The sequence below is a fragment of the Rhinolophus sinicus genome, linkage group LG06, assembly GCF_036562045.2.
Source record: "Rhinolophus sinicus isolate RSC01 linkage group LG06, ASM3656204v1, whole genome shotgun sequence".
In the NCBI taxonomy this organism is placed as follows: domain Eukaryota; kingdom Metazoa; phylum Chordata; class Mammalia; order Chiroptera; family Rhinolophidae; genus Rhinolophus; species Rhinolophus sinicus.
In genome coordinates, this window is record NC_133756.1 from 165,854,221 (window position 1) to 165,881,797 (window position 27,577).

The following is a 27,577-nucleotide window of genomic DNA, read 5'->3' on the forward strand; positions in this document are numbered from 1 at the left end:
AACCCAGGCGCTCACGCACACACACTCCTGCCCACAGCTATGAGTCCCCCTGAGAACAGGAGGAAAGCCTCACCATGTAGACAGGCCTGGGAATGGCTGTGAGAGGGACCTGAGAGTCTGTCTCACAGTTCAGGGTCAGAGTGCTTCCTACAAGGGGAGCCGCCTGCACCTTGGGAGTCCAGCAAGGGCATTGCACGCACTAGAGCAGGACAGAGTGAGACAGGGCTTTCTGGGGGGAGCCCTGGAGAAGGGGTCCCTGGGGCTCCCATTTTGTACACAAAGTTTGCCAAAGCCAGACCAGGTATATGGACATATGTCCTGTGTAGAGCTTGGTGTCCAGGCCCCGTGGGGAATGAGGGGCTCCCTCTGGGCTATCTGGATGCACGCGCCCCCAGGAAGCAGGCGGACCTCGGCCGTGCTCAGCAGCCCACCCAGGCCCTCAACAGCAGCGGAGGCACACCCACACTGCGTCTCTGCCTGAGTTTATTTGGAAAAGCAAAGAATTGAACAAAGGCTCAGAAAATAAATATCTTCAGAGAGAAAGTTTAGGAGGCGAAGAAACTCAGAGGGTCAGCAGGTGAAAGGATGCAGGAGGGACGCCCTGCTCAGGCCATCCCTGGACGCAGGGCCTGGGAGCCGGAGCGCCGACTACGGCTGGGGGCCCTGCGCTGGGCCAGCGGGATCTCGCACACCGTGTCTTGGCACAGGCAGCTCTCGATGTGGGTGTAGGTGTGGCTCCGGGAGCTGCCGTCCGGGCAGCTCAGCACCACCTGCCGACGGCTGGTACGCTGCTCCTTACAGCAGGAACACTTGTGGTCCAGGGCTTGAGCTTCCGCCGAGTACCTGGGGGCAGGCCAGAGTGAGGGGTGCCCGCCAGACGCAAGAGCAGCCAGAGTGAGGGCCGCCCGCCCGCCCCCACCCACAGGACAAGCAGCCCCCCTCCCCTGCCCCCACCAGGGCTGCTCTCGGCCTGAAACTCACATGGCAAAGGTCCCGCAGGACCCAGAGCAGTAATTCATGGTGACTTTCCCTGTGCAGCCAGCGTCTGTGATTATCTTGGTCATGGGGATGGTGGAGCAGGGGATCCTGGTCTCATTGCGAGGGATGCCTGAGAGACAGGGAGGCAGAGGCTCTGGGACGGCCCCACACCTTCCCGGGCCCCCAGCGCCCCCCACTGCTTCCTCTCCCCTCCCCACGCACACCCTCTGCCGCCCTGTGGCAAACTCATCGTCCAGCTGACAGTGGCTCTTGGGGCTCTGCCCCTTGCGCCCTCACCCCTGCGGGGCCCAGGCAGCCCTCCCGTCAGGCGCGTACTCACATTTCTTGCAGCAGCCGTTGGGCATGAGGGTGATGGAGCCCTAGGGGGTGGGGAGAGAATGAGCCTGGGACCCCAGACCTCCCCCAACACTGAGTGGCCCCAGGGCCACGGGGCGGGGAGGGGCAGTTCTTGCAAAAGGGATCCAGGGCAGAGGCCACCGCCCCAGCACTGGGGCCCAGCCCCCAGATCCTTGGAGACCCCGAGTCCCGGCAGAGCACACATAGCCAGTGCCCTGGCCAGGCCACTCACCGGAAGGCAGGCAGTGGGGTCAAAGTCGGGGCAGGTGATGTTGGAGACGGATGAGATGAGCTGGTTGTGAATTTTCACGCAGCTGAAGAAGGTGCAGTTGTTTTTGGGGTCACTCTTCATGTCACCGGGCTGTGGGGCAGAGGACAGTCCAGTGAGCGCTGGCAGGAGGCCCATCCAGAAAGACAAGACTAGGGACACTTGGCAGCCCCGCCTCCCAGGCAGGGCAGCTTCTGGGACAGGGGGCCCAGCCAGCAGGCCCAGAGCCACAGGCAGGTGACACCCAGGAGGGCCAGGGGACAGCCACCAGCTTGTGGTCCGTAGACGTGTCCACTTCCCAACCCCCAGAACCTGCAGGTGTGACCTTATTTGGGACTAGAGCCTTTGCAGGTGTCCTTAAGTCAAGAGGAGGTCATCCTGCAGAAGCAGGTGAGCCTAGATTCAATGACAACGGTCCTTATAGAGACAGAGAGAAAGAAGAGGCCACGTGAGAACTGAGGCAGACGGGTGACACGGTGACATGGGTGACATGGTGACACGGCCACAGCCCAGGGATGCCTGGTGCCCCAGAGGCTGGCGGAGGCAGGAGGACCCTCCCCTGGAGCTGGTGGGAGGAGTGGCCCTGTGACACCTGGCTCTCGGGCTCTGGCCCCCAGGCCTGCGAGAGACTTGTCCCTGCCGTTTTTCGCCCCTGGTCTGTGGTCACTTGTTATGGGTGCCCCAGGACACTCGTACAGCGTGCTGGCACTGGGAGACTGAGCCGGGGCGGCAGGTGCCCCCACCCCGTGTCAGGAGCGCCCCTGGCACCTTCAGGATGAAGTGCTGGTTGTCAGGCCTGTTGATGATGCAGTGGGTCTGCTCGCACTTCCGGCAGCACTCGCCAGGGGCGTCCACCAGCTCAAAGCCCTAGGAGACAGGAAGGCGTTGGCGAGAGGAGAGGGGAGTGGGTGTGGGTGGGCCCGTGCCCCCCTCCCTGGGAGAGGCCTCACAGTGTCGCAGGTGGTGTTGCAGGGCACATGGCTACAGGACACGAGGTTGAGCTGTGTGGCGCTGTCCGTGGTGTTGGTGCAGACGCACTGCTGGCACTTGGAGGAGTAAACTGGAGAGCCGGGCTTGGGGCGCAGGGAGGGGCGAATGAGGCCGGCACCCCCACGGCACCCAGGCCAGCCCCGGAGCCCGCCCACGACCTCACCTTAGGCCCTCCTCCCTCCTCCCACCACACCCCCAGCACAACCCCTGGTCACCTGGTACTCAGCGTTCTCAAGAACACACACGCCCTTGGGCACTTGGGAGAAAGAAAAGAGGAATGTGGGTCAGATACACGTGGACGTTGGGGGCACTGGGCCCAGGGCGCATGCAAGCGCGGAATGCAGGCCCCAGGAGGGAGCCTCTTCACCCCACCTGCGCCTCACGCCACAGCCCGGGCTTGTTACCCGCCCCCGGTTGGTCGTCCTCAGGCAGCCCTGGGTGCGGGACCTTCTTCCTGCCCCTCACCCCCGGGCCCACTTACCACACGAGTACACGGGGCAGCACCTTCCAGGTACCATCTCGCTCTTCACATCAAATCCCAGAGCACACAGGGGAGGCTTCTCCTTGCACAGGCTGGTGTTGCACTCTGAAGAGAGAGGGAGGAGGCCCGGGAATAGTGACGATGACACTCCCCACAGGCAGGGCCCCAACAGCCTCCCACACACAGGGTCAGGTCCTGAGGGTGTCGGCCCCTCCAACACCTGCTCTCGGCTGGACCTGCCCCGGCCTCCAGCAGCCCCACCACTCTCTAGCTCACGGGGAAGGTGGAAACATGCATGGGGGCTTGCTCAGTGACCTGGGGGCCACAGGAGGGGCCCAGGCATGGCTATGGCGCTCCTGCCCCCGGGCGGCCTTACTGCAGGTGGTGATGTTGCAGCAGGTGTCAGCAGGGTCGACCTCCGTGACTGGGTAGGTGCCATCCTCCGTGCACTTGGGGGAATTCTGACTGCACTTCTTGGGCTGGCAGACGATGCCGCTTCCACCCTCCAGGCAGACGCAGTCCTTGCAGTCGAACTCAAAGTGCTCCCCAAACTGCAGGAGGAAGGAGGTGAGCGGGGAGAAGAGCCCCCCATCACACACCAGTGCTGTACCGCAGTGTGTCTGTGCTCAGTGGTGACAAGGCACAGCGTGGGGCACCCACTGAGGGTGCTGTGGGGAAACATGTGCCCTCCCGGGGAGGTTCTGGTCCAGGACAGCAGCCCGCATTCAGGCCCAGGCCACTACCATCATGACAGTGACCTGCTCAGCAGCATTGGCCTACACGGGCCAGGCACATGGCAGACACACCACAGGGTCTATGGACTAAAGAATCAACCACACGTGAGACATGGACCACAGTGCAGCGGCTAAGACATCACTCGGGGTTAGACAGAGCATCACATGATGGGCTGGTGGTGTGGAGGGTGGATGGACAGATAGAAGGATGGATGGATGGATGGACAGATGGATGGATGTGTGGATGGATGGATGGATGGATGGATGGATGGATGGATGGATGGGTGGATGGGTGAGTGAAAGGAGGAAGGCACGAATGGGTGGGAGGGTGAGTGAACATCCCTGTTAGCTCAGAGTTCCAGGACTTAAATGACTCATTACTTAGTCTTTGAGCTCCCAGGTTCCACATCCAACCCATCCCACCCCCAAAACTCAGGGTTTGTAGGAGAATCCACCCCAGCACCAAGGGGGAGGGCCTACCTCTCTGGGCACATTGTCCGGTCCCACACAGCCTAGGAGAGAAGAGACAAGTCCAGTTAACAGCGTCCGGGGGCAGCAGGACCAAGCTCGGCCTCACAGAGGCAGGAGAGAAGACCGTGAGTGGGTGGCATACCGCATGACTTCACGCAGACATCAAAGCCAGGGGCATAGTTCATGGTGCCCTCGGGGCAGAAGCAGCCTTCCACCAGGAGGGTGTTGTTCTGCGAGGGGCTGGAGGGATGAGAAGGCATCATGAGGTGGGTGTGCAAAGAGCTGAGGAGCGGGCAAGCTGGGGCAGCGGGCACAAACAGTGCTGCCCAGGTGCCCGGCCAGGAGGGACCCAGGTGCCCCAGTGCATCCTCCCAAGACTGACCTGGACTTGCAGGTGGGCTCCTCTGCAGGACCACAGGCCCGGTACTCCCTGTGAGACGGGCAACTCACAGCTGTAGGAGGGAGGCAGCCGTCAGAGGGGCCAGAGTCAGGAGGGAGGAGCTTGTGCTCCCCAAAATGGCAGTCCTCCCCAGACACCCACACTGCCTGGCACTGCCCGCCTCAGCCCCCCATGCTCTCCCAAGCTGGGCAGCGGGTACCAGTTGTGCTGGCAAGGCCAGAAGCACCCCAGCCCTCCCAGACCCTCCAGCCGGCCCTCCTTCCCCACCACAATGCCCAGCCTGGTCTCCACATGTGCCTGGCCACCCATCCCGGCCTGGCTTCAAGCTGGGCACAGCGCCCGGCAGAACCCTAGGAGACACAGCCCAGGGCAGGGGCATGCAGGCACTTACGGCAGGCCCCGTGGGTGTGGTTCCTCCAGTCAATGCAGACGCCCTCCTGGGCACAGAGGGCCGCATAGGTCTGCAGACTGGCGCATTCCATGCCCGAGTTGGGTACAAAGCAGCTGTCGAACCGGCAGGCCTCGTAGTAGTGCTCGGGGGGTGCCAGGGAGTGGCACTGGGCAAACAGGCTGTCAGAGAGGGCACGGATCAGGCTCTGGCCGGTGGCACTCCCTGCCTCAACCCACCTCCCACCACCTCCACCTGCACTGCCTGGAGGCACCCAGGCCGGGCTCGGGGAAGGAGGGCCAGCATTGTGGCCCAAGGATGAGGTGCCGTGGGGCCGGGCTCCCAGAGCAGGAGGCTCCAAGTCTAAATGGTGTGTGCCAGCATCCTCCCTCTGGCAACCCTGGCAGAAGGTCACCCAGCCCCAACTTGCAGAACTCCAGGGGTGAGGCACGCGCTCCCCACCAGCTTTGGGAGTGCCCCCCTCTGTCTAAGCCCATCTCTGCCTCTGATATCAGGTCTGGATATGGGTTCTGCACGGGGTCAATTGCTCTACCCTAAGACTCGAGCTCAGCCCACACTGTCACATCTGGGGGCAGGAGAGGTCTGGGAGGTCAGAAAAGGCACAGGGATGTCTGGCGGCACTTGCCCAGAGCCTCACACTCGGCCCCTTGCCTCCACTCCTCTTTGCACACAAGGTGGGGGGCACAGAGAAGTGAGCCTTCTCCTCAAGACCCTGCAGCTCGCTAGTGACTGAGGCAGCAGCCGGACGCAGGGGCAGGTCACCTGTCTTTGATGAGTTCGCACAGAGGAGACGCACAGTCCTTGTTTGGGGTGTGGCTGCTGCCCCCTGAGGGCGTGGTGGCTGGGCGCCTGGTGGTGAAGGTGGTGTGGGGACAGTGCGGCTTGGAGGGGTCATTGACCACCCACTGGTCAGCTGCGACCTCGCAGTCGGACACCACCTCCCCGCTGGGCAGCACACAATCGTCGTCCGTGTTGTTGGTGCACGTGCCTGTGTGGCGAGGAGGCCCACGCTGAACCGGCAGCAGGGCGAGCTCTAGGACCCCTCCCCTTCTCCAGCCCCAGTTCCCTGGTGACCAGCTGGCCAGGGCCAAGGGCACAAGTGACACCAGACTCCTACTGGCCTCCCACAGGGGCCAAACCCAGGATGATGGCCACGGGGCCCCGAGCAGAGGGGCAGGAGAACCACACTGGGCTGGCGGGCGCTCAGACCCAGCCTCTGCCCCCTCCCCGCCCTCCCCAGGGCCAGCAGGGGCCGGGGCTCACCACACTGGCCCTTGGTGTTGTTGCCGAACAGGCGGTAGGGCAGCCTGACGGAGAAGGACAGGCCGTTGTAGGAGATGACGGCGCCCAGCTCAGGGATGTCCACCACGTAGTTGATGCCCGACTCGTACACCTGCAGCCCGTACTTCTTGTAGGGCAGAGCCACGGCCTGCTTGTTCACCTGCACCTGGACCAACACCCCGGGTCAGGGCAGGCCGCTGGCACAGAAGCCAGTGGCTTCCCAGCTAGAGGCCAACCCTGCCTGGTCACCCCTGAAAAGGGAGCCTTGTGTGTCCGACCAGGGCAGGGCCGGGCGAACTGCACTTTCAGGGGTCACTAGGGTTGCCCCGCCCATTCTCACACTGTGTGCGCAGCAGGGGGAGTCTCTGCCCGTCCCTCCCCCTTTCCTTTCCATGTGCAGGACCAGAGCCTTGCCCCGACTGGTCCCAGGAGTACAGCAGCAAGGTGCTGCCCTCGGAGCCCCCCAGAGACTCTGGGGCCCCAGGCCATGGGAACCAACAATTCCATGTGGCTGTGTGCACGGCCCCTGCCCACCCGCCCCTGTACTTGGGGACAGGGCTTCTGCCACAGAGACCTGTGTCCAGTGTAGATAGTAGGGACTTGAGTGGGGGAGCCCAAGGGGTCTCCGCACGCCCCTGGAGGGCCTGTGAGAAGAGCTGGATGTGTCTGCCAAGCAGCAGCCCTGACTCCTGGGGCCTCAGCCCAGTGCCCCACCCCGTGAGGGGACCAGCACCGGTACCCCGCTGTGCACACCCTCGCCCGCCGGCATACCTGCACCTTCATGGGCGCCATGTGCACCGTCTTGATCAGCACCTCCTGGGTCTCGTGGCGCACGATGAGTGTGCGGGGGCAGGACACCTGGTCGTTGACGTCGCAGTGGTAGTTGTCGATGTAGACCCCAAAGTTGTCCACCTTGGGATCGATCTGCTCCACCAGCACGTACGTGCAGTTGCCCTGGTAGCTGTAGTACAGCCCGTCGAAGGTGACGTAGTGGGGGTCCCCCCAGCCTGTGCAGTAACCTGAGGAGGAAGCTGGGATAAGCCCGTGCACAGCCCCGAGCCGGGGTCTAGGATGGGACAGGGTGTGGTCAGGAGCCGACGGGCAGGGGGGAGGGGCCAGCAGGAATGAAGGGGCCAGAAGAGTCAGAGTCCTGGAGCACATGGGGCATCCATACCAGGGATCTAGTTCAGCTTCCGGCCCCCAACAGTGCCTCTGCCCACTCAGCCCACAGTGGCCCGTTCCTTGTGCAGGACGGGGCCTGGCTTTGGAGCCGGGAGGTCTGGGTTCAAATTCCAGCTCTGCCCCTGTAGCCCTGGCAGCAGCCTTATTCTACCAGGCAAGCCCCCGCCCCTGCCTGGCCCCCTGCCTGAGACGGGGACTGAGCAGGGGCCTGAAGAGTCCCTAGGGACCTGTGTCTGGCCCTCAGCAGTGCTCAGCAATCGGGCCATCATGTCCAACCTGGGGTCTGCACCCAACAACCTCAGGCCCTGAAGCCCCCCCCCACAGAAGGGAGACGGTGGGGAGGGTCCCTGTGGCATCGGTGGGCTTACAGTCGCACTCCCAGTGCCAGCAGCAGCCATCGGGGTCCATGACTCGCACCGGCGTGAGGTTGTTGGAACAGGTGGGCATGGGCGGGGGGTTGCACTCCACCTCCACGAGCTCCACAGTGTTGTTATGCTTACAGACGGCCATGGTGCAGTTACACAGCCACCACGTCTCGTTCTCCTGCAGGCAGAGAGGGTACAGGTCAGCCGGGCCAGCCGGCCGCCCAGCCCACGCGGCAGAGGGTGGGTTGTGCTTGGGAGGCCCTGGGGTGAGTGCTAAGATCCCTCCCTGGGAGGCTGGAGACCAAGGGTGGCCCATCCAGGGGGCAGCTTCCTCAGCCTCACAGCAGCTCTCACTAGGGCTCAGCCCTCCTGGGAATGGGTCAGGACATAGGGGACAGGCCCATCTCAGGTGGCCAGCAGAAAGGCACTGCCTGGGGCTCTAGATGCTGAGGGGACAAAAGCCACCTGCAGCCCACCTACCTGTCTGGGAGGATCAAAGTCCGGGCACCCAGGGGGCTTGGTGGAGGTCGGCGTGCTCGATGCTGTGGACGGCCGTGTGGTCGGCGTGGATGGACTTGGTGTGGAAGAGGGTGTCGGCTTGGAGGGTGTGGTTGTCGGGGAAGGTGTGGACGGGCAGGACCAGTTGAAGAACTCCAAGTGGCAGCTCAGCGAGCAGTTCACATAATAGCATGTTTCTCCATGGGTGCCATTGTACACCAGCTCGCCTGCAAGGGAGAGACCCAGTCCTTAGACCCTCCAGACAGGGCTGGCCACCTGACTACACGTGCAGGTCCCCACAGAGGGAAGCCCACCCCACCCCCACCCCCACTTGTCCCTGACTCGTGGCCTCACAGTGGAGCCGGCCACAGCGACAGCAGCCCGCACTCAGCAAACCGCTTCCTGAGCAAGCACCCATGTTAGACCTGAGACCTGACTCCTAACCACTGGTCAAAGCCACCAAATTCCCGCCAGCCTCCATTGCCTGAGAATCAGAAGTGAAAAGCTTGGGTACCTGGGGCGTAGTGTGTGTCATTCACAACACAGCATGTGATAATGGAGGAGGTGATCGTGTTCACGCTGGTGCTGGCGGTAGCGATCGGGCTCGTCGTGGGCATGGGCACGCTGGTTGAGGAGGTGGTGGTCTGTGGTGTGGATGGTAGAGGTGGCGTGGCGGAGGGGCTTCCTGTTGGGGTGGGGGTTCCTGTGGTGGTGGTGGACGCAGTCATGGGAGTGGGTGTGGGTGTGGAAGGGGGTCTTGTTGTGGGCAAAGGGGGCCCAGTCGTGGTCCCACTGGTGGGAGTGGTCTTCAAAGATGTAGGGCCTGAGGTCGGTGTTCCTGTAAGAATGGAGGTTACGAGTTAGGGCTGACAGCATCCCCTCATCTTAGATGCCGCAGGGGCCTGGCAGTATCTGCAGACAGCTCGCTCAGGGTGTAGTACGTGGCCCAGAAAGGCCTCATGTCCATTGTCCCAGCTCTCAGTCTCCAGGAAGGGCAGAGTGAGCAGGGCCTGTGGGGAGGCCCATGGGTTAAGCACCTGCCCTGGGGCAGGCAGGAGACGGGGCACGGAAGGACGGTCTCAAGGGTACCTGACTAGCAGCTTCTGTTCCCGCCCGGTCCTGGACCCACATGCCTCTCTGGGCTCCCCTTGGGACGGTTTTGCCCACATTGCCCATCACACCGCCATGAGCTGAGGGCCAAGAGCCAAAGGCAGCTGTGACTGAGGGAAGACATCTTGTGGGGGCAAATGGGGGGGTCTTTGGCTCTGCTGCCCACATACAGGCCAGTGGTCAGCGGCTCCCTGAAGACTCACTGGCTGAGCTTGGCAGGCAAGCACCTGAGCCTGCCTGGAACCTTCCTGGAAACCGTTCTCAGTGGGCAGAGCAGGGGCACCTGGCTTGGGTCTGAGGAGCTGCAAAGCTCCCCTGGCAGGAGAGTGAGCTCTCATGAGGTAAGGAGGAACCATAAGTGGAACCAGCTGCCATGCAGGCTCCTGGTGTCTGTGTACCTGGAGTGGATGGAGGAGAGGGCGTGGTGCCTCCTGTGGTAGTGACTGTTGGTTTCGTTCCCGTGGTCGGTGAAGGCGTGCTGGATGTCTCCACAATTGTTGGAGGGGTGGTCAGAAGCGTGGTCGATTCCGTGGAAGAGGGGACAGTGGACTGAGAGGTTGCCGGGGTGGAGGACTCAGGCGTGGTTGTCTCATGCACGGGTGTTGTGCTTGTAGGGATCGGGGTCTCCGTGCTAATAGTGGTGGTGGGTGTCGGGGGTGGGGTCACTGAGGTGGTGGGGGTCGGGGTTGGGGTCTCTGTGGTGGTGGCGGTGGTAGTGTTGGTGACAGGAGTTGGGGTTGAAGTCTCTGTTATGATGGTGGGTGTGGAAGTCGGGGTCACTGTGGTGGTAGGTGTAGGGGTTGGGGTCTCTGTGGTGGTGGTGGTGGTGATGGGGGTCGGGGTTGGTGTCTCTGTTATGATGGTGGGTGTTGGGGGTGGAGTCTCTGTGGTGGTGGTGATGGGGGTTGGGGTTGGTGTCTCTGTAGTGGTGGTGGTGGTGGTGGTGATGGGGGTCGGGGTTGGTGTCTCTGTTATGATGGTGGGTGTTGGGGTTGGAGTCTCTGTGGTGGTGGTGATGGGGGTTGGGGTTGGTGTCTCTGTAGTGGTGGTGGTGGTGGTGGTGATGGGGGTCGGGGTTGGGGTCTCTGTAGTGGTGGTGGTGGTGGTGGTGGAGATGGGTGTTGGAGTTGGTGTCTCTGTTATGATGGTGGGTGTTGGGGTTGGGGTCTCTGTGGTGGTGGTGGTGGTGGTGGTGGTGATGGGGGTCGGGGTTGGTGTCTCTGTTATGATGGTGGGTGTTGGGGTTGGAGTCTCTGTGGTGGTGGTGATGGGGGTCGGGGTTGGTGTCTCTATAGTGGTGGTGGTGGTGGTGGTGATGGGGGTTGGAGTTGGTGTCTCTGTTATGATGGTGGGTGTTGGGGTTGGGGTCTCTGTGGTGGTGGTGGTGGTAGTGGTGATGGGGGTCGGGGTTGGTGTCTCTGTTATGATGGTGGGTGTTGGGGTTGGTGTCTCTGTGGTGGTGGTGGTGGTGGTGGTGGGGGGTGGGGTTGGTGTCTCTGTAGTGGTGGTGGTGGTGGTTGTGGTGATGGGGGTCGGGGTTGGTGTCTCTGTTATGATGGTGGGTGTTGGGGTTGGGGTCTCTGTGGTGGTGGTGGTGGTGGTGGTGGGGGTTGGGGTTGGTGTCTCTGTAGTGGTGGTGGTGGTGGTGGTTGTGGTGATGGGGGTCGGAGTTGGTGTCTCTGTTATGATGGTGGGTGTTGGGGTTGGGGTCTCTGTGGTGGTCGTGGTAGTGGTGCTGATGGGAGTTGAGGTTGGGGTCTCTGTTACAATGGTGGGTGTTGGGGTTGGGGTCTCTGTGGTGGTCGTGGTAGTGGTGGTGATGGTGGTTGGTGTCTCTGTTACGATGGTGGGTGTTGGTGTTGGGGTCTCTGTGGTGGTCGTGGTAGTGGTGGTGATGGGGGTCGGGGTTGGTGTCTCTGTTATGATGGTGGGTGTTGGGGTTGGGGTCTCTGTGGTGGTGGTGGTGGTGGGGGTTGGGGTTGATGTCTCTGTAGTGGTTGTGGTGGTGGTGGTTGTGGTGATGGGGGTCGGAGTTGGTGTCTCTGTTATGATGGTGGGTGTTGGGGTTGGGGTCGCTGTGGTGGTCGTGGTGGTGGTGGTTGTGGTGATGGGGGTCGGAGTTGGTGTCTCTGTTATGATGGTGGGTGTTGGGGTTGGTGTCTCTGTGGTGGAGGTGGTTGTGGGGGCGGTTGTGGAGACACAGTCCCTACTACTACAGCAGTAGACGTTGATCTCATAGTTGAGGCAGTAGGGCTGGGGTATGACTCCTCCTGGCTTCTGGTCTTGGTTTTTGCACACTAGTCCAACTGAGAGGTCGCACACCACAGTTTGTCCAAGATTTTCGATGGGAACATTGGGAAACTGAGAAGCTCTACAGGAGATGTTGGCTGCCCAGCCTGGCTCACAGACATTCTTGATGGATTCAAAGTCTCCACCTGGTTTGGTAAAGCTGGGTTTGCCAGAATCCAGCCAGCCTGTCCATCTGCAGTCATCCACACACTGAGTGGTTGTCGGCTTGGTGGTCACAGTTGTAGGGGTCACTGGCGTAACAGTAGATGTCGTTGTAGTAGTCGTCACTGTGGTCGTTGGTTCTGGGGTGGATGTTGGCGAGGTGGTAGATGTGGTAGTCACTGTGGTGGTGGTTGGTGGGGTCGGGGTTGAGGTCTCTATTATGATGGTGGGTGTGGTGGTCGGGGTCACTGTGGTGGTGGTGGTGATGATGGGGGTTGGGGTTGGTGTCTCTGTGGTGGTCGTGGTAGTGGTGGTGATGGGGGTCGGGGTTGGGGTCTCTGTTATGATGGTGGGTGTTGGGGTTGGGGTCTCTGTGGTAGTCGTGGTAGTGGTGGTGATGGGGGTCGGGGTTGGGGTCTCTGTTATGATGGTGGGTGTTGGGGTTGGGGTCTCTGTGGTGGTCGTGGTAGTGGTGGTGATGGGGGTCGGGGTTGGGGTCTCTGTTATGATGGTGGGTGTTGGGGTTGGAGTCTCTGTGGTGGTCGTGGTAGTAGTGGTGATGGGGGTCGGGGTTGGGGTCTCTGTTATGATGGTGGGTGTTGGGGTTGGGGTCTCTGTGGTGGTCGTGGTAGTGGTGGTGATGGGGGTCGGGGTTGGGGTCTCTGTTATGATGGTGGGTGTTAGGGTTGGGGTCTCTGTGGTGGTCGTGGTAGTGGTGGTAATGGTGGTTGGTGTCTCTGTTATGATGGTGGGTGTTGGTGTTGGGGTCTCTGTGGTGGTCGTGGTAGTGGTGGTAATGGTGGTTGGTGTCTCTGTTACGATGGTGGGTGTTGGTGTTGGGGTCTCTGTGGTGGTCGTGGTAGTGGTGCTGATGGGAGTCGAGGTTGGGGTCTCTGTTACAATGGTGGGTGTTGGGGTTGGGGTCTCTGTGGTGGTCGTGGTAGTGGTGCTGATGGGAGTCGAGGTTGGGGTCTCTGTTACAATGGTGGGTGTTGGGGTTGGGGTCTCTGTGGTGGTTGTGGTAGTGGTGGTGATGGTGGTTGGTGTCTCTGTTGCGATGGTGGGTGTTGGTGTTGGGGTCTCTGTGGTGGTCGTGGTAGTGGTGCTGATGGGAGTCGAGGTTGGGGTCTCTGTTACAATGGTGGGTGTTGGGGTTGGGGTCTCTGTGGTGGTTGTGGTAGTGGTGGTGATGGTGGTTGGTGTCTCTGTTGCGATGGTGGGTGTTGGTGTTGGGGTCTCTGTGGTGGTCGTGGTAGTGGTGGTGATGGGGGTCGGGGTTGGTGTCTCTGTTATGATGGTGGGTGTTGGGGTTGGGGTCTCTGTGGTGGTGGTGGTGGTGGTGATGGTGGTTGGTGTCTCTGTTATGATGGTGGGTGTTGGGGTTGGGGTCTCTGTGGTGGTGGTGGTGGTGGTGGTGATGGGGGTCGGGGTTGGTGTCTCTGTTATGATGGTGGGTGTTGGGGTTGGGGTCTCTGTGGTGGTGGTGGTGGTGGTGGTGGGGGTTGGGGTTGGTGTCTCTGTAGTGGTGGTGGTGGTGGTGGTTGTGGTGATGGGGGTCGGGGTTGGTGTCTCTGTTATGATGGTGGGTGTTGGGGTTGGGGTCGCTGTGGTGGAGGTGGTTGTGGGGGCGGTTGTGGAGACACAGTCCCTACTACTACAGCAGTAGACGTTGATCTCATAGTTGAGGCAGTAGGGCTGGGGTATGACTCCTCCTGGCTTCTGGTCTTGGTTTTTGCACACTAGTCCAACTGAGAGGTCGCACACCACAGTTTGTCCAAGATTTTCGATGGGAACATTGGGAAACTGAGAAGCTCTACAGGAGATGTTGGCTGCCCAGCCTGGATCACAGACATTCTTGATGGATTCAAAGTCTCCACCTGGTTTGGTAAAGCTGGGTTTGCCAGAATCCAGCCAGCCCGTCCATCTGCAGTCATCCACACACTGAGTGGTTGTCGGCTTGGTGGTCACAGTTGTAGGGGTCACTGGTGTAGCAGTAGATGTCGTTGTAGTGGTCGTCACTGTGGTTGTCACTATTGTAGTTGGTTCTGGGGTGGTTCTCACCGTGGTGGGGGTTGAGGCTGGGCTCGAAGGACATTGATCCATTGGCAGGCAACAGTACACACGTATCTCATAGTCATAGCAGGCCTCAAATGGTCCAATTCCAAACTGGTCTTCATTTTTGCAACTGAACCCAAACGAGACGTTGCACTGGACCTTCTGACCCAGCTCCTCCAAGCTGAGCTCGGGCTTTCTGGCCGACCTGCACTGGATGTCCTCGGGGGCCTTGCAGACACTGTCGAACGTCTCTTCGTCGCCATTATTACCGCCTGTTTCCGGGTGATCGTTGTTGATCCAGTCGGACCAGAAGCAACACAGCTCTAGGGAAGTAAGACCCAGAATTGGTCATTTACACCTGGGCACAGCACCTACCTGGGAGGTCACTGGGACTCAGAGCGCTCAGAGACCCCACGACCAGCTGGCCCCCTCATTGCCAAAGGACCAGACTGTAGGCTGAGAGTTAAGGGCTGGACACCACGTGCACCACCCGTGTTTTGAAGCCTAGAGAGGCTAGAGCACCCCTGGTGTTATACCAAATGACAGACCCAGGCCACAGAGCTCCAGCCTAGTGCCCCTTTCTAAGCTATTGGTAAATCCTTGTGCCAAAATAATAATAATAATAATAATAATAATAATAAAAAGGTCACCCATTCTGGTGGGGAAGCACACACTGGAAGGGGCTCTGTCTGACTCTTGGACAACAATGTTGTCACCCAGAGCCTGTCAAGTCCCGCTGCATGAGTCTCTGGACTCAGCAAGTTAGGAATCCGTCACCAAATGCACCATGTGTGGTCCCTAAGCAGATGGCCAGGCAGCTGGCCCTTTTGTGGGACTTTCTCAGGCCCATCCATCACCAGGGAGTGCCGTCAGCACACTTACTCGGAGTTGTTGAAGGAAGAGACGAAACTGCAGGGAAGTGAGAAAGAGAGTGTGTCATTATGTAGTTTGAGATTTATAAATGTTTTTCATTTCTCCAAGTTTCCTTTTTCTGCACTGTCATGCCCTGCTGGCTTGTTCAGTGGTGGCTGTGAGGGATGTAATGGCATTTCTCTGCATTTTCTAACCCATAGAGGCATTTCTTGCTGATTTGGGGAAATGTCCCCAAGTCACCGTCACTGTGGTCTGGGCTCAGGGATGTGGTTATGATGCTGGCATCTCAATTCACAAGGCTGGGGACCCAAGGGACATTTATTTGCTGAGTTGAGAGGCATATCAGCATCATCTCTACCCATAAGCAGAGATGAGACCCTGCCACACTGGCCACGCTCCTGCCCTAGAAGGGCCTTTTCCACTGAGCTCAGGGTGCGGGGGGAAGGCGGGGGCCCTAGGAGCTACGGGGTGCATGGCTCTGGGCCTCACCTGTGCTGGGGGTCGGTGTGGTGGTGGTGGCCGTGGTGGTGGAGGTGACAGGGGTCGTGGTGGCAGGTGTCGGGGAGGAGAAGGGTGGTAAGGTGGACATGCAGATGTTGAAGTGCTTCTCCACCGTTGCGTTGGGGCCACAGATCTCCCAGTAGCAGAAGGAGCCGTCCTGGGTGTAATTGAGAATCTTCCCTGGGGGATGGGAGGGAGACGGACATCAACACATCTGGAACAAGAGCCCCTGGGCCTGTCCCAGTAAGGGAGAGGTGGGGCGTCCCCAGCTCCTACAAGCCAATGCCCCGTCAGAACCCCATCCCCAGAACCCTAAGGGCCTTGTCGGAACACAAAAGCTGGGTCACAGGAGGGGCGGCAGGAGTTCACCATGGGGCCACCGGCTCCCATCAGGAGAAACAAAGCCATGTGATGGGAGCTGCACAGGGGCTGCTGCAGAGCAGAGCCAGGTCTGGGCTGGGAAGGGCCCCAGCAGACCAGCCACCCCAGCTAGGCGAGCCCAGGAGCCCAGGGACAGGCAGCTGGTGGGGTCTCTTGGGTGGGACCCCCGCTGGCCATCTCGAGGGCAGCCGCAGAGGGCAGCTTACCTTCCTCTGGCTGGCAGACTTGCGAGGAGTTAGTGCACACGCTGGAAAGCAAGTTCAATGGCTCAGGTCCCAAGGAAACACCGGCGCCCCCAAGCCCAGAGCCCCAGGACATAGCCCCAAAGGAGCCCACCCACTGGTTCTAACTGTGGGCAGAGCGAGGAGGGGCGAGGAGGGCAGCAGCCAGATGGAGAGCGGAGGATGAGAACGGATGTCCTGTGCTCCGGCTCCCATGTGCGTGTGTGCGCGTGTGTGTGCCTGGGCGCCCACACACATGTGCACTCATATGCACGTCTGCCTTTCTGTGCGCTGACCTCCCCCAGCCCCCCTGTGATGTGAGCTTAGGTACCAAGACAGGCATTCATTCTTGGGAGGAACAGGTGCTCCAGGTGGGTAGTAGGTGTCCTCCACATAGCAGCCGCATTTGTCTTTCGCGACACATTTCTTCTGGTCCTCGTCGTAGATGGGCCTGTCCGCAGGGCAGCGGGGGTAGCAGCCTAGTGAGCACAGTGCACTGGGCTGAGACCACGATGAAGGGTCACATGTCCACCAGACCCCGCCCACTGTCTCCGCCAAGGCAGGATTCTCTCTCCAGGATGTTCCTCTAGGAAGGTCAGATGGAAAGGCAGGAGCCTGATCCCCCAGCTGGGCCCAGCACACTGTCGTGTGGCCAAAGGGACAGCCAGGCCCCGCCCATCAGCTGCACCCTTCTGACCCCTGACCTGGTGTTCCTCTCACTCCTTCATGCTGTTAGTTCTCCTCTCCAAGGCCCCCCCAACCCATCCTCTGAAACGTGTCCCCATCCTGCTCTGCCTGTTCCTTGCAGCACTTCCTGCTCCTGACCTTATGCATTGGATGTTAACCTATTTGCTGCTTCTCCCCTCAAGGGCAGGGCTCTAGCTCGGGCTCCAAACCCCTGTTGAACAAACGCTGAAGCAAGGTGAGCTTGGCCCACCCTGGAACTCAGGGTCCCCAGCCACACAGAGTGAGCCAAGGCCCTTCATGCTCACCCTCCAGGTAGGACACAGAGATGTTAGAGTGGATGCCATTGATGGTCCTGCAGGTCTCAAAGCTGCGGTTCCCGCAAGGCTCATAGTGCCACTCACATTCGTCTGGAGGGTTGTAGTAGTCGCAGAATATGGCTGGGGGGTGCAGGGATGAGGTCAGATGGGAGGGCTGGGGCCACAGTGGCCCCGAGAAATGACGCTTGGATACTCAGGCAGGGGAAGGCAGGGCAGGGGACCATGCACACCCTGTCCCTCGGACGGTGAAGTGCCGCCCCGCCCACAGGGTGGTGGCCCCAGCCTGCCCCGTGGGCACCCAGGTCCAGACAGGCAGGCACTCACGGCACAGGTCGGGCGTCCTCCAGAACACGCAGGCGCCCTCCTTGGTACACTCCTGGGCATAGGCGGCCACGGCAGAGCAGAAGCACTCACAGTCCCCACCGGTGTCGCAGGAGCAGGAGTCGTGGACGCAGGCCTCGTAGAAGGGCTTGGGGTCCACCTGAGGGAGAAGCCGCCAGTGCCTGGGTCAGCGCTGGCTGCCCTCATGGGGCCGGCCTTCCCACAGGCCCGAGGAACTCAGGACCCCGAGCTCTCGCCACCCAGGGTTCCGTGGGGCTGATGGGGGCGGTTTAGAGGCGGTTGGCCACCCCTGGCTGTGCAGACCTGTCACCCAGACCCTCAGGGCCCTGGGGCCTTCAGCTAGAAGACAGCAGTCCGAGACCGGCTTCCCTACCCCTGCCACTGCCTGGACTGAGGGCCGTCTGGGTATTAGGGGGCTATCTGTCCTTTCTCCAGCCCTGGAAGGTACAGCGAGGCTGGGGCCCAGCCAGGGATCTCAGACGTCTGGTAACATGTCCAAAGGACACAGAGGATGGAGCTGAAGCTGGAGGACAGGTGCATCATGGTGATGCAGCAAGATGACTGCCCAGTGTGCACACAGAGCCTGTGGAGTCGCTGCCCAGCCACGCCCACGGCCACGCCTCCTCCCATTGGCCACGCCCACACCCTGCCCACCTTGCTGTGGCAGGTGCCAAAGACAGGGCCCTTGATGATGCTGCACTGCTTCTCGGCCCAGGCCTGGCGGTGGGGGTTCTTGATGCAGGGCTCGGGGGTGGTGGTCACATCTGGGCAGGTGGGGGCCTCCTTCCAGCTGTTCCCGAAGTCCAGTTCACTCTCTACCACCATGTGGTCCCGTGTGGTGAAGTCGTTGTTGGAGCGCTCGTCGAAGTTCCCGCACAGGCCGCACACGGTGCCCTGCGGAGACGGGTGTGCAAGGGCTTCCAGAAGGGGCTCGCGGGCAGGGTGCTCATCCCCTCATGCTCCCAGGATGCTCAGCTGGGCGTGCGGGCGGCCGCGTACCTTGTAGGAGGGGGCCAGCTTGATGAAGATGGTGGTCCGCTTGTCCCAGATGACGATGATGCCGGTGCTGGTCTCCACCACCAGGTACTGGCCCACGTCCCGCGTGGTGTAGCCCACGTGATGGCCCACGTCACGCTGGATCACCATGCGGTGCTTGTCCTCCAGCTTCAGCTCCGTCCTCTGTTCCAGGGGAAACACCCAGTCACTGGCCGGATCCAAGGTCTCTGAGCACCCACACGTCCCGGGGGCGGGCAGCACTTACCCCCATGAAGATCTTGATGGCCTTGGAGCAGGTGACACCCGTAGTGCCGCAAGGGACATTCTCGGTGATGATGCTGAAGGAACCCAGCGAGGAGTTCTGGCCACAGTAGTCCTGGGGGCCACAGGGAACGTGAGTCGAGCCAGCTGGGCACCGGTGTCCCACCCCCACCAAGCCTCAGCCCCCTCTGCGGAGAGCGGGTAGCCAGGCCGCACGAGGGAGGGACCCTAACCACCCCACACACGCCCCTTGTTCCGCATGCACCAAGGGAGGGTCACAGAATGGGAGGGTGGAAGAAGGCGGGTCCCTCCCATCCCCAAGCCCCTTGCTGGGCTGAGAGCAGCCCTGGGCCACAGAGTGGGGCCCACGGGACAGAGGCCGGCCCTGGTGGTGCCCTCGGCATCACCTGAGTGGCCACATAGGAGCAGTGTCCATCGAAGTCGTACTGCTTCCCATCAAAGGTGATGTAGTGGCCGCTCCCATAGATGGTACAGGTGCCGTGGCACCTGGTCTGGGTGCAGGCCCAGCGCCCTTTCTGGCAGGTGCTGAGAAGAGCAAGAATGGGGCTGAAGGGGCTGCAGGAGCCCAGGGGACCCCCCTGCTCAGAGCCCTGGGTACTATGTGGACAGCTCCCCAGGCACGACGCCTACAAGACTTTGCCAGCCCAAAAGTGCCATCCAGCACCCCCAGTCGGGCTAGAGCCTTGCCAGCCGGGTGGGGACACAGGGCCCTGCAGACCCCTGACCTGTTGTCCAGGACACACTGCCCTCTGAGTGCTTGGGACCAGGGTCAGCCAGGCCCGGCCACTCACCACGTGTTACAGTCCACGTTGATCTTGTCCCCGGGGGAGTACAGCTGCTTGTTGTGCATACAGGTGCACTTCTCCTCCGTGACGCAGCCCCCACGGCCGTCATCCATCTGCCCCTCGGGGCACACGCAGCCGCTAATGCATTCTGTGTGGTACTGGGGGCAGCCAGACAATGGGGTTCAGGGATTCGATGCCAGGCCAGCGCTGCCCTTGACTGCTCATCTGACACTGCAGACACCCCTCACGCCCCCACCCACCCCTGACCTGTCTCCCTGGCCCAAGCCCTGAAGTCTCTCTCCTTGGGCCCAGCACTGGGCAGCAGACAGGTGAGGGCTGCCTGCCAGGGGAGCCTACACTGGCCCCAGTGCTCCAGGAGGCTGGGCAGGGGCCCACCGGCCACCACTTCCCTCTAGGGACAGGGAAGGCCAATGCAGGCCCTGTGTGTGTCCACAGGCAGGGCGCCCAGAGCCTGCCTGCCCGTCCCCTCCCCAACACTCACGTAGCCGGCAGCAAGCGTCTGGCAGCTGACGGGGCGGGGGTTCCGGATGGCCAGTGCGGTCAGGTTGTTGCAGTCAACATGAATCTTTGGGGCCGCGCAGCCTGTGGGACGGAGGGGCCCCCTTAGCTAAGCTGAAGTTGGGGGTTGGGGACAGCAGACCACGGGAGGAAGCCGCGTCAGTGCTGCATCACTTACTCTGGCCGAGCAGCTTGACCTGGATGCAGTGAAGCCTCCCGTTCCGGCAGACGCTGCAGGAGAGGCGGGAGGTGAAGGAGCCTCTGGGAGCAGGCCCAGTGGCTCTGTGGGTCAGGTGGGGCTGTGGGCTCCCCCAGGGGGATCCGCCCCTGCCCCCACCCCCAGCCCCGTGCCCTCCCGCCCCTGCCCCAGGACACCCACCATCGCTCCTCCTGTTTCAGGACCACCTCCCCTGCCTCCAGGTAGAGGCCCCGGTGGTAACAGGAGCACTTGGCCAGCGGCACACAGTGGCCCTTCTCGTCCAGGAAGGTGTGGTCGGGGCAGCCACAGCCGTCCACGGGCGCAAAGCCCTTGAGGCAGTGACTGTCAGCCTCGGAGAGCGAGCGGCAGGTCTGCTGGCAGGTGGTCAGGTTGTACAGGAACACCTGTGACTTGGGGCACGATCCCACGTCCTTGTCTGCAGGGGAAGGGGCCTTGTGAGGGGCAACAGGGACGGCCTGGCCCCCAGACCCCTGCTGACTGTCCCTGAGCCACACCTGCCAGCCAAGGGGACAGTGAGGGCCGTCCCCCTGGCACCCCCGCCCCACATGCCTCCCCATGTGGGCCATCGGGCTGTGGCCACAGTTCCAGGACCCTCCCCGCTGGCAGAGAGCAGTGGAGGGCTGGCTTCCTCTGCTTCTTGGCAGAGGAAACTGGGAGTGCAGTCACCAGCTGCAGTGGGCCGACCGCTCCCTGGACCCCCGTGCTCAGGAGGAGCTGCCACAGGGAATGGTGGGTGCAGTGTAGGCCTCCCCCAGACCCATCCCACAGAGACACCAGGACCCCTGAGCCCCAAGACGCCCGCAAGGGACGGCACTCACTGCAGACGAGCTCCCGCCAGCCCCACAGCATGACGCCCTTGGTGGCACAGGCGCGGGCGTAGGAGGACAGGGCCGCACACATGCAATCCTCGTTGTTCTGGCAGTTACACGTGTCGTATCTGCACCTCTGGGCAACAAAACAGGACGGTGACAGAGGAAGGTGGTAAGAGGACATGCATTGCACGCAGCAGCACTCACAGACACGCACGTGTCTACATGCGCCCACGCACACACAAACACACCCACTCGCACACTCAGCAACTTCCAGCAGGGGCCTTGCTCGCAGCCAGAAGGCAGAGTCAGCTGGGGACACAGAGCACACCTCACTGGCCCGGGTCAGGCGTGTGGGGACTGCGTGCATGGATCCCACCCACCTTGTAATACTCGGCTGGGTCCACGGCGGAGTGGCACCTGCCAAAGGGGCTCTCCGTCTTCTTCAGCAGGGAGCACCAGTGCTCGGCGTAGTTGGCTAGAGAGGAGTGTCAGAACCTCAGCGGGGGTGGACCCTCTAGTAGGTCCCTGAGTCTGGCTGTCCTGTTCCCCAGGCTGGAGTGGACACCGTCCCCCCTGTGGACCAGCCCAGGCCCCTGCCTCCAGGGCAGGTCAGCCCAGAATGCTGCCCCCTTGCAAGGCAGGGGTGCCCACCACCTTCCCTCTCTCAACCTCCCAGGCATGGCAGGGTCTCATGGAGGGTGGGAGGGACATACTGTCATGGCACCAGGCCAGTCCCTGGATAAGGGCTGCCACCCATCAGTGAGTGGGCCTGGCCTTTCTGCTGTGTGACTTGGTGGGCTGCCAACATAGGCCACCATAAACCAGCCACACAGCAGAACGCAGCAGGCGGACGGCTGGCCCTGAGTAGGGCAGGCCTTTTCTCCTCCACCCACCCCCACCCACACACCATGTCCCACCGGGAAGCCCGTCTGCCCGGCGAGGGCGCCATGGCCCAGAGCCAGCTGTCCCAGGTGGGGCCGAGCCTCACCACTCTCGATGTTGAGGGAGCAGGGGTCGTCCAGCCAGTCCAGTTTGTCTTGGCAGCTGGACTGGGCCTTCCAAGTGTTGGCAAAGCCGGCCCCCGTGGCCTCCACCAGCCCGCCCGCTGTCTTGAAGTCGTCGCCTTCCTGGCCGTTGAAGTTCCCGCAGAGGCCTGAGGGGCCAGGACACAGTTAGGAGGGGGCAGGGCAGGCGGGGGCAGGGCAGGCCTCTGTGGGGGAGCCCGGGGGCCACTCACCCTGCACGCGCCCCTGGGAGGCCTGGTCCAGTGTCAGGAAGAGCTGCATGATCGGCACCAACTGAACCTGCATCCTGAGGCCGAAGGTGGTGCTCACCACCAGGTGGTGGGAGGACGCTCGGAAGATGGAGAAGCTGGCTGCAAGGCAGGGATGTGAGCAGTGCTCGGCCGGCCCACCCCGCCCGCCCCCAGCCGGGGTTCCTGAAGCAGGACTCACCTGTCACGTGAGGAAGATTCACCTGCAGCTCATTCAGCAGCACGCTGCCATCAGACTTGAAGGTCACCGCCTGTGGGGAAAGCCGAGGGGAGAGAGGGGCTGAGAAAAGCCTGGGGGGCCCTGGGGGTACAGGGAAGGGAAGGGGCGGGGACACCCACATTCTTCTTCTTGTCGGCCAGCAGCACCACTGTCTTCAGGCAGGTCTGCTTGTCCGTGGAGCCGCAGGGGGCCAGCTCGCCCAGGAGGGCATAGGAGTCATTGTGTTCGCCCTGCGGGGAGGGCAGAGGGCTCAGTGAGGACACAGCCGACCCAGGCCGGGGCCCAGCTCCGCCCTCAGGCCCTCCCGGCGGCCAGCCTACCTTGGTCAGCACGTAGTAACAGTCCCCGTGGAAGGTATACTTCTTCCCGTCGAAGGTGGTGATGTGGGACCCGCCCTCCAGGGCACAGGTGCCGGGACACGGCAGGTCTTTGCACACCCAGCGGCCGGCATTGCAGACGCTGTCAGGCAGCAGGGCACATGTTAGGCTCAGCTGCCATCCCCACGCGCCCGGCCCCCAGCCCTCGGCCCCGGACCCACCAGTGCTCGCAGTTGTTGGTGACCTTCTGGCCAGGTGCGTATAGGTGTCCGTGCAGCTTGCAGTGGCACTGGCTCACAGAGATGCAGCCCTTGCCCGCGATGTCATCGTACACAGTGCCTGGGACAGCACGGGACGTGACGTCACACTCAGCCGGCCTCAGAAGGGGCCGGGATCCCCAACGTGGGGCTGCCAGCCAGGCTTCCCACCCACAGGCACCTCTGGTCCTTTGGGTGACACTGTGGTCCCCACACAGTGTCTGGGCCCAACAGTCCAGCCTCTTCCCGGGAACCTCCAGGTTCCATGGGCCGGGCAGGAGAAGGTGGTGACCGGAAAGGTGTTCCCCAGGGCCCCTGGAAGCCACCACTGTGTATGTTTGGGAGGGGTCTTCGGCATCTGTGTCCTCTCAGCCTGAACCTTGTCCCCTGAGTTCCAGAGGGAAGTGCACCATGCCGTTCCTCCTGTGCCATCTCTGCCCACACTGTCCCTTTGGGGCAGCGAGAACCCAAGCCCAAAGCAGCGCAATGAGGCCACTCGTCCCAGGGCTCACAGGCCAGGTGGGCCCCATCGGGGCTGTGTCCCTGCCCGCCCCACTGGCCCGCCCCACCTGCTGCTGCAGCACGCACCTTCTGGGCAGAAACAACCATCCATGCGGTGCTCCTCACACAGGCTGCTGACCTCCAGGTGTGAGCAGGTGTCCATGCAGGGTGAGCCACTCTCCAGGTAGACCATGTTCCCGGGGCAGCTCTTGGCTGAAACGGCAAAGCCAGACCCCTGAGCCGGTGGGGTGCAGTGGGCAGGGGCAGAGCGGCTGCACCGCCAAGGGCTCTGGGCTTGCCCAGCTTTGTGTCTGCCTCACACCCAAGGCTGAGGCCGCTTGTGTGGTCAGCAGTGTGGCTCCTGACCAGGACACCAGGCCACCCTGCCCTGGGCTGGCCAAAGTGGCTGCACTCCCTGTGGATCACCCCGGAGTGCCCGGGGGTCCCATCCTCCTGACCCTGCCCAGTCGGCACTCACGGCAGAGCGTGGCAGTCCTCCAGTTCCCTGGCCGGCCGCCAGCGTGGGAACACTGGCGGGAGAACTCAGCGATGGTGCTGCACATGCAGGAGGCCCCCGGCGGGCACTGGCAGAGGTCTTGCATGCAGGCCTGCACGTACGGCTCCAGCGGGACCAGGCCCAGGCACTCCTCGAAGGCCACGGCCGTCAGCAGCTTCTCACACTCAGCACGCTGGCGGGCACATGGGTCAGTGGGCAGTGGGCGGGGGCTGCTCACACCCTCCTCCTGGCTACGCTGCCCAGGGGGCGGGGGGCTCTCAGGGAAGATAAGCAGCACTGTGAGCATGGGGCCCCCACCCCGGGAACGGCTCCTGCCCAGGCCGGGCCGGCCAGTGACTCACGTGCTCAGAGCAGGACTTGGGGGCTGGCACGTCCTCGGGGTCGTCGCACACCTCCTCAGGCTTGCTGATCTTCTGCATGTTCCCAAACTCGATGGGGCTGAAGAGCACGCCTGGGGGTGGGCACAGCTCATCAGGGTGGGGTTGGCACCGGGAGCCTATACACAGCCCGTCAGGGGGGCTCCAGGAACCTATAACAACTCTGCCCGCCAAGCCCCTGGAAAACTCACCGTCAGAGAGGAACTCAGAGTAGGTTTGCAGGCCATTGTAGTCACCACAGAGGCCGCAAGTGTGGTTCCGGAACTTACTGTCCAGCTCCAGCTGTCAAGGCAAGAGGAGGCAGCTGAGTGGCCGCAGGCCAGAAGGACCACAGGCCAGACAGCAGGAGGAAGCCCCCATGGCCAGGCCTCCTCAGAACCTTGTTTGAATGGAAATCGTCTTCTGCGGGAGGGCTGGGGTCAGCCAGGGGGTATCCTGGCGTCACTGGGGCCTAGGAAGGGTGGAGGGGGGAGGCCAGCCCACCACCCCGGCCCTGAGGGTCCTGCCTTGGTGGACTTGTGGTCTCGCCTCTGCCGACCACTAACCTGCCAGTCTTCTCCACCAGCCTGGATGGAGGCCGCAGGGAACTCCCAGCCCCCCCTAGACCCCGTGCTCCCCTGTGGTCCTGGCACCCACCATGAGCGAGTCCTCACGGTTCCACATGAGGCTGAGGCCAGCCCGGGAGAAGACCTTCGTGTAAGCGTCATTCTTCTCGATGAGCAACCCAGAGCTGTAGTGCGGGGTGGTGACACTGGGGGCACAGGAGAGAGTCACGTGCCAGCCACACAGCCAGCCACACAGCCACCCACAGCCACCCACACACAGCCACCCACTGCTCCTGGCCCTCCCCAGTCCTGCTGCTCGGAGGGGACTGAGACGTGTACACAGAGTGGCGGGACGGCCCTGCCTTGGCCTCTCAGCCAGCCCTGGGGCCACAGGCAGCTGGGCCATCCGAGGCTGCAGTGGCTGGAGAGCCCCGTCCACCTGGGCTGGACTGGATCCTTCAGGCAGAGCCACACCCTGCCTGCCCATCTCCCTCTCAGCAGCCCCTCCTCTGTCCTGGGCAGGGCCCCCCCTGCCCCCAGGGCCCCAGGTGGAGGGAGGGCAGGCTCTACCCAGGTGGAGGCTTCCCCAACCCCTGCACAGCTGTCGCCACTGTGCTCACCCCAACTTTTGCCTCTGTATGGTCTGTACCCACCCCGGCCTGAGCCAGACCCTGCAGGTGGGGAACCCTGCTGGGCAGGATGCACTTAGAGCCTCATTGTTCCATAGACAATGCGGGGACAACAGCTGGGGCAGGGGGAGGGGGCTCCCACGGGCCCCTCCCTCGCTTCTGTAACTCTAACCACCACAGGCACAGGGCCTTTTTACCAGACGGCTGCCAGGCCGCCCTGGGCCAGGACATCTGTTGTCCCGCCACTGCCCATAGCCTGGGGGGCCCAAGCAGAGAGGCTGTGGCAGACTTGCAGGATAAGTAAAGCCCCTGAGCCTCCCGAGTCCCTGGCCCATGGGGACTCCCAGTGGGGACTCATCTGTGTTTGCTGAATGAATCAACGACCTGAACTCAAAGCTAGCACTATCCTTCTGAGCTGTGTCTTAGAACGGGGGCTCGGGGGCGCTCACAGGGCGCACTGGGCCCCCACTTGCAGGACGAGGGAGGGGAGGCCACCCGACCGCACGTACATGGCGCCGTTCACCACGACCAGCTGGTGGGTGAGGTAGATGGTGTCGTCTTTGATCATCAGCAGAATGTGCTGGAGCTGGGGGTGGCCCCCGCCGCGGCCCGGGCTGCGTTTCACGTGCACGGCGAACTCCTTGTAGGAGCTGCGACAGTCAGAGGCCAGGTTGTAGTCGCAGAGGCCGGGGAAGCGGAAGACGTCCCCGTCGAAGGTCTTGTAGTGGAAGTCGCCCCAGGTGCTGCAGACATTGTGGCCGTGGTTTCGGGTTCTGCCCTCTGGGGTGAAGGGGACACAGGGTGAGCAGCCCAGGCGACACCCAGCACCGGCCGGCAGCAGCCCTCTGAGGACCGCGCACAGGCACCCGGCAGCGGCTTGGAGCCCTGGGGCCCCCGCACAGGCCTAGGGCGGGTATCCTGCAGGAGGGGCCTCTGCTGGACCTTGTCACCCAGGCTGAAGTGACCCCTTGTGCAAAGGGGCCGTCTTGGCCTGGCCCCTCCGAGGTCCCTGATACCTGAGCCTATGGGCCCCCTGCCCACCGCCCTGGCCAACGCTGCCTCCCACACTCACAGACCATGGCTCAGCTTGGGTGTTGCCACCTGGTGCAGCCCCTAGACACACACTCTGGCTGGGTGACCACTTCAAAGGGATGGTGGGAACCCAAGAGCACCTGTCCCCCTTCCCTCTTTCCCTTCACAATCGGCAGGGATGGGGTCTGCAGGACACCCCATAGGCTGGGCAGAGGATGACCAGCTCCTCCTGCCAGGCAATGCGTCTGCCCAGCTGCCCGCACCTCCCAGACACACTGCCCACCACCACCTCACCTCTCCGCAGCTCCACACTCCTGGCCGGGGTCAGGGCCAGGCAGAGGGCCACTAGGCAGGCCAGTGGCAGCCCCATGGTGGCTCGGCAGGGCAGGGTGGGAGAGCAACCAGGGCAGAGGTCCCAGCCTTATATGGCCCCACAGGGTCATCAGAGGGCGGGAGGGAAAGGGAGGGGCGAGGGTGGGTGGGGCGTTGGCCAGATTATCAAGAAAACAGCTGTGGGGGCTCCTGTGGGCCACTGTGGGGAAATATTGATTCAGGTTATCTAAGGTTTGTCTCTTTATTTACTCATCTCCCTGCGTAAAGCTCACCCTTGTCAGGATGTAGCCCAATTACCCCATTCCAACACACGCCCGCAGGCTCCCCACGGCCCCCACCCCACCGTCCAGCGCCTGCCAGAGCTCAGTGGGTCAAATGAGGCCTTCCCGAGGGGCTCCTGGACCCTTCCCTGGCTGGGCAGCGGGGCGGTTCGGGCCCCAGCTTCCCCCGCAGGGCCTGAGCTCCGCCCTGCCCTCCCTGCCCCCAGCCCCCCGAGGCAGGGAGCATGAGCTGCTGCCCATAGATGGGGTGCTCTTTTCCCCCCACCAGTCAGCTGGAGCTCATGGAGCTCTTGGGTCCACACCGGCCCCACCTCTAATCCCCTCCTCTT

The 27,577-nt window shown here is 62.4% G+C and overlaps 1 protein-coding gene across 1 annotated transcript; it reads right to left on the reverse strand.

Moving 5' to 3' along the window:
• Positions 1-466: 466 nt before the first annotated feature.
• MUC2 (mucin 2, oligomeric mucus/gel-forming) lies at positions 467-27,049 on the reverse strand. Its single transcript, XM_074336947.1, has 49 exons — positions 26,929-27,049; positions 26,112-26,382; positions 25,065-25,179; positions 24,620-24,710; positions 24,393-24,502; positions 24,013-24,223; positions 23,622-23,747; positions 22,998-23,115; positions 22,780-22,918; positions 22,579-22,689; positions 22,421-22,490; positions 22,204-22,341; positions 21,955-22,119; positions 21,347-21,441; positions 20,973-21,099; positions 20,314-20,569; positions 20,113-20,165; positions 19,918-20,018; positions 19,422-19,573; positions 19,017-19,155; positions 18,614-18,724; positions 18,352-18,531; positions 18,007-18,246; positions 17,335-17,491; positions 16,999-17,130; positions 16,338-16,485; positions 15,992-16,032; positions 15,393-15,584; positions 14,913-14,939; positions 9,923-14,353; positions 8,929-9,252; positions 8,397-8,641; positions 7,920-8,094; positions 7,141-7,388; positions 6,352-6,535; positions 5,851-6,076; positions 5,071-5,249; positions 4,662-4,731; positions 4,422-4,519; positions 4,289-4,320; positions 3,451-3,625; positions 3,075-3,179; positions 2,809-2,849; positions 2,554-2,676; positions 2,372-2,470; positions 1,568-1,696; positions 1,319-1,358; positions 982-1,108; positions 467-843 (listed from the first exon to the last, which is right to left on the reverse strand). Exons 1-49 carry the CDS (start codon positions 27,002-27,004, stop codon positions 606-608), a joined length of 11,181 nt encoding a protein of 3,726 aa, XP_074193048.1. The 5' UTR covers positions 27,005-27,049; the 3' UTR covers positions 467-605.
• Between the last annotated feature and the right edge of the window lie 528 nt (positions 27,050-27,577).